This window comes from Anser cygnoides, chromosome Z (assembly GCF_040182565.1).
Source record: "Anser cygnoides isolate HZ-2024a breed goose chromosome Z, Taihu_goose_T2T_genome, whole genome shotgun sequence".
In the NCBI taxonomy this organism is placed as follows: domain Eukaryota; kingdom Metazoa; phylum Chordata; class Aves; order Anseriformes; family Anatidae; genus Anser; species Anser cygnoides.
This window is the reverse complement of record NC_089912.1, coordinates 21,460,955-21,475,178: the sequence shown is the minus strand read 5'-3', so window position 1 is coordinate 21,475,178 and position 14,224 is coordinate 21,460,955. Positions and strand designations below refer to the sequence as shown.

The following is a 14,224-nucleotide window of genomic DNA, read 5'->3' as shown; positions in this document are numbered from 1 at the left end:
CTGACCTGGTAGCATCTTAAAGCCTAAGCTGCTCTGCATTATCAAGAAGCATTATTTCAGTTTGCAAGACCAAAGTTCATAGTGGCCCAAGAATTAACCATTAACAAAAAAATAAACCCAGGCACATGTTTTACACCTTGATATTTTTATTTTATTTTGTTTTATTTTGTGGGCCATGAAAACAAGGGCCCGCAGAGATGAGGTGACTGAAGCACCATTTCTGCTGGCAAGAACATCAGAGGTGAAATCTCCTCTCTCTCCATTTCCCCCCTGCAGCTGACAGTGCCCTGTAAAACAGTGCTGTAAAGAGCACAGGCTCATAAATACTTCTGTGCCTATGCAGCTGTGGATGTTTTCAAGCAAATATATTTGTTATGTCAATAACGATAAAAAAAAAGATGACTTATTCAATAATTCATAATGGTTTCAGAGCTGCTGGAGGCTAGTATGGCTCACTTTACTTTAGATAACTTATAAATGTAGATTATTTCCATGACAGACTGAAATTACTTTCTGGTGAATATTTATTTGAGCTTTAATTTTCTTATTAACCCAATATATTCTAGAAAAGAAGATGACAGTGCTACTGTCCTCCTCAACTCTGCTCTCCCAGATGCAAGTAACAAAGTCTCCTAGAAACAGTTCATGGAATCAGGGTTTTTAAAAGTTTGTCCATGCCATTGAAACCAGAGCAATACAAATAACTCCTGGCATTTTTTGTTATTGTAGTTTTAATTTAATTATTTTAACATATGTGTTTATTTCTGTAGCACCTGGGTGTACCTAACTAACCCCTCCAACAGGAAGAGCCAGGGCTGGGTTTTTGACCAGGCCCAGCTCGGGCAGGCTGCACCCCGCACAGGAGCCGCTGCCAAACCCCAGGGCAGCCTGAGCAGTGCTGCAGGCTGAGGGCACTTTCAGCAGTGGCTGAGGGGTCCCTGCCCTTTGGTGGTGGTCGAGGCACCCAAGGGAGGGCTGGCGAGGCACAGGAGTGGGAAGGGGACCTTTGGGAGCTGGGAGGGTGCGCTGGGCAGCCCCCATCCTCATACACCAGGTGCCATCATGGTGGGACAGAGGCTGTCAGGCCCCTCTGCCTGCCCCCGTGCTGAAAGAGAAATGACACTTGCATTCTTGAAAATGGCTCTGATTGCCTCTGAAGTTTCCACCTCGGAGTAAAGAAGAAATGAAACATCTCCCCGAGAGCAAAAGCCAGGCACAGAGAGCCATGGGGAACAGGCAGAAAGCAGCAGGAGGAGGAGGGAGCCCCACACTCCAAAACTGACCCTGTCCCTAGAGCAGGCTGGTTTCCTTCTCTGTTTACCTAGGTAAAATACCAAATCCAAAGATACTTAGTTATGGATGTATCTATACCCTGGCAACCCCAATATTTTAGGTGAGTTCAGTTCTGGTGGTGTTTGGATGCTAAAGAAACATTTATTGTGCAGGCAGAAAAACATACAGGGAGCAAACTTAGGATAACATTTTTAGCTTGTTGTCATTTAAAGTTGATCTTTATAAGCTAATGGGCTTTGAGATTATTAACAATGATTTTATAGCAAATGGGAAGAACAGATTCTATAGTTCTTAAATACGAAATTGCTTTATTGTTTTAATTTTGAACATGCAAAAAATATGCAGCTGCGGGAATCCATAAATACATTCCCGGTTAAAAATAAACCTTGCTCTAACACCAATAAAAGCTAGCAACAAATGTTTGAAAACTTGAACTCTGTACAAATATTCAAGACAGCCACGTGGACCCTGGTCGGAGCCATCTTCGGGGCAGAGGCGGGTGGTGGTGGGCAGCCACCAAGGCCACATGCCCCGTAGTCCCCAGGAGCGTCCTCCTGCCTGGCTGGCCACACTGCCCCGTCCCCCTGCGCTGACGTGGATGCAGAGCACCCTCTTGCCTTAATCACTTAAGAAGTTACTTATGATACGTGGCTAAATATTTAGTTGTGCAGAGGACAGCTTGTCACAGACAGCTTTGTTGGTAATGTATACAAATGCTGGTATGGCGCTGGCTTCCTCCCTGCGTACACAGAGATACACATGCACCGACCACAGCCTAAATAAGCTGATTTATTTGTTTCAGTTATTTGATAAGTGCATTATACCTCAAACCCTAGGAAACCACTTTAGGAGGATTATAAGTTTTATGATGTGAAAAGATTACCCTGAGTGTGCTGAGCAAAGTTTATATTTGGAGCCTGTGCAGGAGGTGAGACATTCACAGAGGTTGGGGAAGGAGGGCTTGATAGCTAGAAAAGGGATTTTCTTTGTTGGTACACCTCTTGTTGGATTTTTTTTCTCCCTTCTTCCATTAATAGAGTAGCCCCAGGAAGACCCTGTGTTGTGGCTCTCTTCCACTCAACAGCAACAGTTCTGGGATCGGCACACTTTGGCAACACTCACAAGTGCGGGAAGGAAGGAGAGGCTGGGGGCTGCCTGCGAGGGGCAGCCACAGAACCCCACATGCCACCCCCAAGTACATCGCCCAGGGATGCTCACCCCAGCCCTGGGGACCACCCCTCCACCCTGCCCCACGGAGGCAGCAGGGTGCTTCCAGGCGTCAGGGGGAGCAGCAGAGCCAGGGCTGGGGCTTCTCTCCCAGCAGCCAGCTGATGCTGCTCTACCAAGCACATGGCTTTCCTGGGCTTTACACTCATGCCCTGCCACGGCCAGGAGCAGGCTCTGTGCAGCAGGAGTAAGGTGGTCATTTTAGCCTTGTTACTGAATGTCTGGCACATGCTTAGGGCACAGCCATAAAGTGGAGGTGTGCTAACTGACCAAGTGCCCAGTGATCATTTCCACCCATCCTTGCAAAAGCCATGGACTCATAGGGCGAAGGCTGGACATTGTTCTTCTGCGCTAGTGACAGCAAAGTGCCAGCAGTGACAGCAGGACTGTGGCACACGCCATGTACTGCTTTTGGAGTGCTCCAGCATGGGTGCACAGCAATACCTGGGGCTTTCGTTCTCCCACCAAGCACACCCCCAGTCCTGTCACCAGCCCCACCACGGCTGCAGAGGCAGCAGGGTCCTCCTTCCCACACCCTGTCTCATCCTGACCCTGCCTCTCCACTGCCCTTTTTTGTGGGCACACTGCGCTGCACTGGTGGCATTTCTGGTGTACTGTATATAATATTATATATAACATTAATATAGCCTTATATATAATATTATATAATATATACATGTTATGTTATCTTTATATGTTATGTTATGTTGTTATGTTATGTTATGTTATGCTATATACTGTCTCTTGCACCTTCCAAGAGGGAGTTTTTTATGTGTCACCAGAAAATACTGGGTAACACACTTTATTAGCCTCATGATACTACAGCTCATCAATACTTGTCGGTGCTTGATGAGATCATGCTATGATTGTTAATCAGAGCAGAGAAAAGAGGTGGGGGAGTGGGGAATACCTTTAGGGAAAGAATCAATTTTAAAAAATAGGACTGCAGGTAAGCATGCAAATTGTTTTAAAGCATGAAACAGCAGGCAGCTGGTCAGCCTGTCACTGAAGTTTAAACCTAACTTCCATTCAATGTCAGACATCTCCCTTTTTTCAAAAAGAGAAGAGATACTGTGCTAGCAGAATATGCTTGTGACTGGCAAGAGGCTCTTTTAACCACTATCAGCCTCCTTAAGACCCATTACTTAGGAAAGCACTTAAGTGCACAGCTGGCTCTAAGCACAGGGACTGTTACTGGAGCAGTCTCATCTATTCTTTGCTAGGCTGAAAGGTTTCAGCTTTAAGAGATTGTCGGATGCATCTCTGCGTCGATTACTCATGTGGAAAGGTGCTCCCACCTTGAGTTTTTCCTTCTCATCCAGGCACTGTGTGCCCAGGGCGGGAAGTGATTAGTTATGGCTTCCTTGCACCTTCTCCCTAAAAACCCCGTGCTGGGGTGATGCTGAGGGTGCCGCAGAGTAGCCCTGGCTGGGGCTTGGTTTCCAAAGCCCTCTGCTGCTCCTTCACGCTGGCAGTGCACAGTTCACCCTGCTGCCGTTTTCCAGCTTGCCTGGTGTCAGAGGAGGTATTTTTACAGCAGAAGAGTGGAGGATGAGTGGTTAAATGACTTCGCCTCGGACTACAGCAGACATCAGGGTCCGATCTACAGCTCGAGAGCTGACTCCTCACAGGCTCCTGTTTCAGTTCCTGGAAAGGCCATTTAGACTGTGGTCAGTGGGAAAAGCCTGAGATACTTCGGTGACACTCTTGGTGAAAACATTATCATTTATAGAGCTTATTTTGCAGACCTAGCTTAGCATGAAACACGGCACTCAGTGTTTTACATCCCTCCAAGAAATGCCAGCCTTGCTGCTGATAGATGACAGGCTGCCTTACACTGCCAGCCTAGGTAGTGCTTCGTCAGGTGGGAGAAGTGCAAATATCTGCACCTTAGACCCTATTATTAGTTTGGTGCCTTGCAGAGAGTTTCAGGAAAACAAGATAGAAAGAATAGGATAAAACCCCAACAAGTCAAACTGGCAGGGTGCCTGCGGCACCTCTCCCCATACTGCTCTGTGAATACAAAGAAGACTTCTTTTTACATGGCTGGAACCACACATTGCCTTTCATCAGCGCAGTGTTCAGACTTGCAACAGGAAAAAATTAGAAATCCTATTGCATTGCTGTCAGTACAGTAAGGTCTCCCTCTACTAACTTGGGTCCAAGGGTCATCACGATGGGAAACAAACGGGTGCTAAACAGGCCTATCAGAGCAACTGCGTAGGAGAGAAATAAGCTGTATGCAATAATTCCTGCTGGCACAATAGCTGTCACAGCCAAAGGGACCCAGCTGAAAGATTTCAGAGATTCCCCAGAGTTATTTTAAGAAATTCTCATAGAAAACCCTTGATCTGAGCCATGTCAGCACTTCTGAGAGTCTCCCTGGAGACTTCTGGCAGAAGGTACTTCTTCCACAGTTAATAGGTCTCTATTTTCACAGCATGGTGAATGTGCTCTTGTGAATGTTAGATACAGCACCAAACTCAAGCTTTCATTAGAGGGAAGGAGTAGGTTTTTAAGAGTGCATTTCTCCCTGTCTAAACTAAATGCATGAGTTCAATGACTATAACAAGAAGAGGGACATCTGAAAAAAAATCCCCCAGATGGGGAAAAATAAAAAAAATAAGAAGGAAGGAAGGAAGGAAGGAAGGAAGGAAGGAAGGAAGGAAGGAAGGAAGGAAGGAAGGAAGGAAGGAAGGAAGGAAGAAAAAGAAAAAGAAAGAAAGAAAAAGAAGGAAAGAAGGAAAGAAGGAAAGAAAAGAAGGAAAGAAAGAAAGAAAGAAAGAAAGAAAGAAAGAAAGAAAGAAAGAAAGAAAGAAAGAAAGAAAGAAAGAGAAGGAAAAAGAAAGAAAGAAAGAAAGAAAGAAAGAAAGAAAGAAAGAAAGAAAGAAAGAAAGAAAGAAAGAAAGAAAGAAAGAAAGAAAGAAAAAGAAGGAAGGAAGGAAGGAAGGAAGGAAGGAAGGAAGGAAGGAAGGAAGGAAGGAAGGAAGGAAGGAAGGAAGGAAGGAAGGAAGGAAGGAAGGAAGGAAGGAAGGAAGAAAAAGAAGGAAAGAAAACAGCAATCAAAAATCAGCAGTTGCTGTTACAAGCCAGAGTTTCCCTAAAAAGCATTTGTTTCTACTTCTGTGAATAGAAATAAGCACATCTAAATGAGATGCAAATATGTTTCCCCATGACCTCTAGGAGCTGCTTATCCTGCTGGGTATATGCATTTCTGTTCTGCTCTGAAATGAACATACTTTAACAATAGCAACCTATTTCCAGGGCTCTCCTGAAACAGAGGCAGAGCCAAGACCACTCCTGTGCAAGTCCTGACGTAAGTGATGACTGCACTGGGTTCAGGGACAACAAAGCTGTTTAAAACCATAAATTTACTGCCCATTGATTAGCGCAATTCCTGCAGGTCCCATGAAATTCTTTTAAATGGATATCAGATACGAGAACAAAGCTGAGAAATCAAATACAAATCTGCTTTGCTCAGGGCAAAATTCTGTGTTCATAGTTTACTCCTATTCCACATAGAACTGTTCCAGTTAACAGTTTCTGATAAACACAAAAAAAAAGGAGAAAAAAAAAAAGGCATTAAGTATGCCAGTTTGGGTCAAATATCTGAGTACAGAAGTGGCCATTAGATCACATAGCCTCACTTTTGTGTATCAGAGGGCTCTACATTTCATCCAGCTATGCCTGGATGGAGCCCAGTAGCCTCTTTGGCAGCAGAACACTCACCTTGGCTAAAGCACATCTTCTGGGAAGACTCTCATGCTTAATTTGGGCAGTAGGCATCCTGCCTGCAGTCATGCAGATCCTCCGTATCTCCACCAGGATGATGGGAGGAGAGCTCTTCAGCTCTTCTGCCAGGGCCAGATCCTGAAGCAGCCAGCAAGAGGCAGAAAACTTTCATAACCCCATTTGCAAACAATTTTCACTAAACACTTCTGTAAACCTTCTGGGTTCTGTAATTCAACACTGGTTTTGAGCTCCAGCCTTTTACTGGTGATGTATCTTGGCTTGATCTCATGCTTCCAAAACTGGGAGCCAAGTTCTGAAAATTAAACTGTTGGGTTGACTATGGGTTAGGTATGCTCTTGATCCAAGTGCAGCAGTCCTTGAATCTGTTTGTACAGACTTAGAGTGAAAACAGCCTTTCAATGGCTCTGCGTAGTTTTTCCTCTTTTTCCATCAGAAGAATAAATCAGTCACTTTAAACAACTTTGCTTTCTATCATATTCTGGGGTACGTATGGATATAAGTAGTTCTGATTATTGTAAAACTGAAGTTTCCAGTAACTCAGAGGTGTTAGGTAATTTGCACACAGACATCCAATGAAGTTTTCACATGAATGAAGTAAAAGGTGACAGAAAACATTCACAAAAGTCATAGATATACAACTTAGCATTCTCTTAAATTAAATGATGGAAAGGAGGGGCAAAGACTTCCTCCATGTTTACAGGAAGCTATCCCTCCTAATCAGGGCAACAAAGAGGCATAACAGATTTTGATATAAAACTTGTAATTTACTTGTCGTGAGCAAGAGAATTTTGATGAAGTGTTTTGTTTTGTTTTGTTTTGCATACATAGGAGTCTCCTTACAACTTTGTTTTATCATCTGTGGACTATATGCGATATGTCCCTAAGCTGTCTCTGTGTGTGTTCAGTCATGACCATACCACGACACTCGGTTTTCATTTTGTCTTTCAGACATGAGGAGTCTGTTGGTTTGCTCCCAGCCCTCGAGGCTGCTTAGTGTACCAGCAACAAAGTCAGCAAATGGGGCTTCCTGTGCCCTCAAAATACAATGCAGGCAAGAAGCAAATGATGAAAGATTTGCCACTTGTGTCTACGGGCACAAGTAGCTTGAGTCTGATAAGTTATATATGTGCATACAAAACATGTATATATGCATTTCTGCTTTTTTTTTTTTTTTTTCTTCCTGGCTTATGTTACTCCATTTTTGCTTGTCTAATAATACAACAGCATATTAATTTAAAGCTAACTTAGGAAACTATGTAGCATCAGGGACTCATAACTTCTTATACTTCTGGGAAATTTCTGGGGCATTCAAAGTGTTCCCACAGTAAGGTGGACAATGTGTTTGCTGGTGAGACATCACATGGCAACTTTGAGATGCCTGTCATTCATCATGTGGGTTTTCTATTTTTTCCTAACAATTCATTAGGCCTCTTGGGAAAGTTACTGTACCTTAGCAAAGTTTCGTGGGGGTAGATTGAGATGCTTTGGTCCAGTAAAAGGAAACATGATGTTTCAAGCACTTTCCCCACCCAAAGTAGCAAAGAAGGTCACTTGCACAGCTCTCCACAGTCAATCATCCTCATCAATCAGAGAGGCACTGCGCTGCTTTGCACTCATTTAAACTGGGATGTGTTTGCATTTCTCATTAATTTGTCAACTTCCATTTGGGAAGCATTCTTGTACAATCAATGGAAGTCAGTAGGTAGGCCTAAATATTTGCACAGGCTATACCTAACGAGATCATTTAGACGGCGGTTGACACGAGGTGTCACAGGGACTGGAATCCATCCTTGGAAAAAAAGGGATGAAAGAACATGCACAAACAGACGTGCCCTCTCCACACAAGTGCACACATACTCCTTCTTGTTCCCTCTGCAGAAACCCAGGACCTACATGGGCATATGTGGCCATCATGCACGTGCAATGCAAGAATGATGCTGGAGCTAGTTTGACTTCCTCATACAAATGAAAAAAAAATATAGACCCCCCCCCCCCAAAAAGAAAGAATTATTTAAATACAATAAAAACACGCAGAGTTGCATTGCCAAGTGGTGCAAGGTCACATTGCAATGTGTCGGCTGTAAAGATTTCTAAGGAGCCTGTTTTCTTGAGTAATAGCAGTTGGAGAAATGCACTTATCTGAAGAATGAGACTGTTATAGGTTTCTGTAAATCAAATCTTAGCCAAGAAGCAGTTCCTTAATATCCATTTTCCACTTCACCACTTTGACTATAACACACACACTGGGCTAAATCCTGCTCAGCTCACGTAAGTAGTTGGCCTAAATCAAAACGGGCATGACTGTGTGAGCATGGGAGAGGGACAGATGGTGGTTCTGCCGAAGAGAAGAGGCGATATGAAGCTGAGCTCCTTCCATTTTGGGGAGCGCTGGGGAAGGGAAAGCCCTGGCTGCACCTCTGGGCACTGGCACCAGCGCAGCAAGGAGCAGGCAGCGGATGGCAGCAGAGCAAAAACACCTGCACAACAAGCACACCCCCACCCAAAAAGATTCATTTTGCAGATGCTACTGAGTGACTTTATTTGCAGGAAGCCTTAGAAAATCAAATGTTACGTTTACTTTTGAGTTATAATAGATGTAAAGTCTATTTCTTTTTTTTTCTTTTCCTTTTTTTTTTTTTTTTAAATCATTTTAATGTGATCATTTGTTGGGCCTTAGGGTAAAATTACATTTCACAGCTCCCTTGTTCCCATGCTATGGTAAAAAAGAGATTGATGTCTGAAATTTCAACTGTATTTGTCTTACAAATTTGTCCGACTCCCTGGAGAATAATTGTCTCATATCATTTGAAGGCTGGTAATTCCTTTGGAATGACCTCTGTGTTATAATTACAGCAAGAGTACTAGCATGTAGCTAGGCAAAGTGAAAGTTAATGTTCTTGGTTTCTAGCTTTGTTATTTTTATTAAACCGTTCCCCTTTAAAAGAAATACCTGGAGATATGGAGTCTTACTCTGGAGGGCTTTTTGCAGATAACACAGAATGTCTTTTTTTCCTGCAGAACACTTACACGCATTAACGATTATCTGAAGGTTGCAATGTATTCTTAAAGTCATTGCACATTTCTGGAATATATTAGCAGAATGGTGACTTTAATATGCCATTTACCTCAGGATTATTTTTTTTCTTCTCCCACTCCAAATGTTTTGAAATTTTCTGAAAATATATTCAGCCATGGTTTATGTCATTTTTCTGTCATGATATGGGATTGAATTGAGAATAACTTAAACACGCATTCTCCTTAGGAAAGAAAATCCTGCAGAGCTGGGAAGAAGTCTAGAGAAAATAGTGAGCAGGTCAAAAGACACAGAAAATTAGGTGTGCTCTCACAGCCGTAATGCAAGACGCAATGCAACTTGGAGTAGTGCATTGTCCTATTTGTGCAAGTCTCTGAGGATCACTAGAAAGTGCTTCAGAGCCCGCGATCTGAGAGGTGCTGGGCTGTGGGGGAGATGGACAGCTCTCCCAGGAGCCGAGGGGGTACTCTCACCACCCTGCAGGCACTGCGACAGAGAATTACTATTACCATTACTAGGATTTACATGCTCAAATCTTGTCTGCCTCAGCAAAGCGATAAATATCTCAAAATACTATACATTATAGGGTCTATTCTGTTCTTGATTTACAAGGCCAATTACCTATACTAACCTCTGTTAATGTGGGTGGGAATTTATTTTATAAATCTTCAGCGCACTCAGAAAAGACGTGGGAGTTAATCTGGCGTGATTCTTCTCTCCAGACAAATCTAGTGGCATGCACCAGTGTCCTACTTCCTTTAACTCAGTTCTTACACATGTTTTTAGGGTGATATTCGAAGGTAAAAATGCCATTTGGGCAGTCTGATGCGGCCACATGCTTCATTTAAAAAGTAAGCATAGACCATGCTTAATACATTCACCACAATCATAGTTCTAAAATGGCAACATTTATCAATGTTTTAATAGTGTCTGAGATATTGTCAGTATTATATATATACTTTTTTAAGTCTCTGCCCACAGCAACTATGATATCCTATAGCGGATATTCATTATTTATTAGTGGATAGGATTTTATATGCACTATGGCCTTAGCTCTTTCCAGTTACACCATCGTCTGTGCTCTGAACACTGGGGCTCTCAAACATCAGGCAAGTACATCTTCAATATTAAATGACACATATCCGTAAGTGTTTGGTTATGACTAAAGCCAAGTAGCAGTCTGTCTATGTTCTCTTTGCAATTTCTTGAACAACATCCACAGCAAAAATTCAGAATTGAGACTTCTAGAGCTGGCCGATGAATCTTTAAGTAGAATACATGCAACCCAGCGCTTGTAGTCAGTAAGGAAGTCTTCATTCTTTTTGCCACAGAGGAATTTGTCTCTGTTTTTTCCTATGTATTTTCTGATGATCCTAGAGTTCTATCCCTAGTGTCCAAGATGATAATGGCACTACATAGCTTTGCATTTTTTAGTTGATTTAAAGCATATAAGGGGTTTTGTTAAGTTAGGAGACAAGGGCCTTAAATTTGTGCCATAAATGGCCTAGCACATTCACAAATGCATAGGCACAAGACCACAGGGGAAAAAAAAAAAAAAAAAAAAGCTTCCCAAAGTCCTTTTAGTTAAATGATTTGATATATTTGTAAAGCAATCTTGCATGGAGGCAGTCTGGTGACAGAATTAGAGGAAAACGAGAAACTTTGTTGAAGCATAATGAGAATTAATGCTTTGGCCATTCCACTTGATGGATATGTTGGAAAAATAGTTAAAGTGCTTGCTGTGTTAATGTCAGCTGACATAACAATTGTTTCCAGAGAACCAGACTTCTGAATTCTCATATAAAGCACTGGGGAACTTGAACAACACAAAAGAATGTAAGGTTTGGAGGGAAGGGGGGGCAGGGAAAGGAAAGAAAAACATTATATTAGTTCAGCTACTTCCAGCTCATTTTTCCCCATTGAAATTGAGAACATAAGCGTGTCTCAGCTGCAACCCAAGCCAAGCTGGGAGGCAGCTCCAAAACTGCTATCTTTAGTGCACGAACCATCCTGCACACTTATCAAGCCACACTGAAACAGTTTGTAATCCATGCCTTCAGTCCTACATCAGAATGAAAACTGGTTTATAGACTGAAAGGTAATACAGACTCTGGAAAACAGCGAATCCTCCAGCTAGCTGATGGCTGCTCCCTTTGCTCAGTGCGGGGAGACGAGGGCAGTGTGGAGCGGTGGGCACAGTGGGAACTGTGGTGGGCATAGCAGGGAACAGAGGCTGCCCTGGTCTTTTTCAGCAGCACAACCCTGCCACTGTACTGTATCCCTCAGAGTAGTGGTCCCCTCAGGTGGTGGGACGAGACGGGATGCCTTCCACCCTCAACTCACCTGGAGTGCGCTTTGGCACCCTGGCACGAGCCCTGCCCCATAGACACCCTGGGCTCTGAGGAATCGCACACCCTTTGTCAACTCCTTTCTCAAAGGAAATGTGTCTTGTTTTCTAAGTGCGTCATACAGTTCAAGATGCTGCAGAGCAGCTTTATTTGGTCTGGATCAACTGGTGTTTGAGCTGGCAAGTGCCCGCGGAGGTCCTCTGCCATAGTTCTCGTGTTGCATGCACTCATTAAGACACCTCCCTGTAAGGAGGCTTGAAGAAAATAATGGACAGGATATGCATAGCATTACTGGTTTCCACAAGTGCAAAGCCCAGAACTCAGAAATTACCAGAAAAAAAAAAAGATATACAGCATTGGGATAAATAGGAGACATACCTAATTTCTACTGTGCCAATGCCAAGTATTCAGTATGAGGAAAGACATGCTCATTCTCACATCACGCATGCAGAAAAACATCTTAATGGTTTCCCATAGATTGGAGACTTATTAGCAGAAAATGCAGGAAAATATATCATCTCTGTCTTCTCTTCCCCCTACACATTTTGTTGAAGCCACGTGGGAACCTCCATGTCATTTCTCTGGAAATGTTCGTATACTTCAAGGCAGTAGGGGGATCTAAAACACATAGCTTGTGCAAGGAGCAGCTTTGTAGCTCTTGCATCAGCTCTGGTGCTCAGCTCTTGTGATCCAGCACAGCTGAAGAGGGGATTCTGATGGGATGACCCTTGGTTCCCACCCTCTACCAAGTCCATGATGTGTGCAACTGTTCTTCCAGTTTGATGCAGTGGCCCTGAGAGGCAGCTGTGAATTACTGTGAAGTAGAAAACGTCCTTACTCTATGTTTTTTGAAAGGCCTGACCCAGTGGGAGCCAGACTTTCATTAGAGACTTAAAGAGCAGGTTTTAAAGCTTCCCTACTCCTCAGACATGAGAACCCTGTGGGCTGCTGCGCTCCCATCGTATATGATACTTACATGTGATGTCTTTCCATGGGTCTTAACGTAGTAAGTTTCATTTTTGAAATTGCTTAAATACCCACAACCGGAGACTCCGTTTCACAAGGTAATGGCTCTGATTAGCTCCAACTGTATATATTTCACTTTGATCATGGAAAGTGTTAGCTAAGAGTGATCTCAAACCTTGTCTTAGAGGTGTTCACCTGCTCTGTCCCTACAGTGTCCATCTTTCCTCATCTGAAATCCTCATGTGGATAGAAGACCAGCCTCTACAGCAGTGCTGCAGTGATTACCAAAAGGTATTTATTTCAGCAAAGTCATTCCTGTTTGGCAAAGGCTCTGCTAAACATCCTGCTGACCATACCTTTTCCTATGCCAGGTATTTGGTACAAGGTAAATGAGCAAGACATAAGCATGCCCATGACCTGACTCCTCTTCTAGAGGGGTGGGGATGGCTGTGACATTGTTAGACTGTGAGGCTGCCATTCCCCAGAGCTGCCATCAGATACTCTGGAGGGAGAAGTTCAGGAACAATTTAGAAATTATAGACCAGATCATAGAGCTATCATAAAGCTTTCATCAGTCAATAAAACAGGCTTTTCTTTTCATAAAAAATGGCTCAAACTTTTTTATCTTATAAAAAGAATATTGATGTTGGAACCCTGAAAACTTTGTCTGAACTTTTATTCTCTTTGCTTCTCTTTTCATTTCCTGTTTTTCTTTTCTTTGTATGTGGTGAACTCTTTCATGAGAGCTTTAATGCTTTTTGATCCACTTATGGGTGAGGTGCCTCAAATAACACCTCCATGTTGCCCATCTCTTATTTCCACTGGTAGGTCACCAGGCAGCTGAGAACTCCAAGGAGCTGTGAGAAGGAGGTCTTCATCTGGCTCCGTCTCCTCCCAAGGAGCAGAAGGGCAAGAGGTTGGGTGGGGAGGATAACCGCACTTCAAGCGTCTCTGGCATTCCCAGAGCCTTTGGAAAGAGCATCAGGAGCAGTACATACACAGAACAGTCTGCTTGCTGGCTTGGCAAGAAGAACAGCATCCTTTCTGTGAAGCACTTGTGCACTGTCATCGCATCGTGTGGCTGTCAGGCTGCAGCCAACAGACAGAACAGGTGCCTTAATTTCCCATCTCAGTTATCTTTTTCGTTTCTGAGTAGAGACCAGAAGTGGATTACCACTCCTGGCTGAGCCCCACCTGACATCAAGCTGCAGCCTGCAGGCATGCTGGTGATATCCCTGCTGGCTGATGACAGCTCACCCCACTGGCACGGCTGGGCAGGGAGGTGAGGACCCACACGCCAGGAAAAAATGCTCTGTCTCATCCATCTAGGCTCAGGTCAGCATTCCAAGGACATTAAAATAAAATAAAAGGATAAATAAATAAATAAAATAAAATAAAATAAAATAAAATAAATAAAAAATAAAATAATAAAATAAAATAAAATAAATAAAATAAAAACAATATTCTTTAAAAGCAATGCAGTCTCTCTTCTCACTTCCTTTTTTACTTTCTCAACGTGTCCCACAACTACAATATGCAGTTGGTGTAGACAGACATATTACCCAGGGCACATATCTTCTGACTGTCTAATTACTTGAAGGCC

The 14,224-nt window shown here is 43.2% G+C and overlaps 1 protein-coding gene across 1 annotated transcript in view; it reads left to right on the top strand.

Moving 5' to 3' along the window:
- CEP120 (centrosomal protein 120) overlaps nt 1-13,981 on the top strand; it is a 61,715-nt gene extending 47,734 nt beyond the window's left edge. The window contains exons 20-21 of the mRNA XM_048048794.2: nt 12,834-12,912; nt 13,450-13,981. Coding sequence (XP_047904751.1) covers nt 12,834-12,912; nt 13,450-13,671 — 301 coding nt within the window. The 3' untranslated portion in view covers nt 13,672-13,981. The remainder of the gene's footprint in view (nt 1-12,833; nt 12,913-13,449) is intronic.
- The last annotated feature ends 243 nt before the right edge of the window (nt 13,982-14,224 follow it).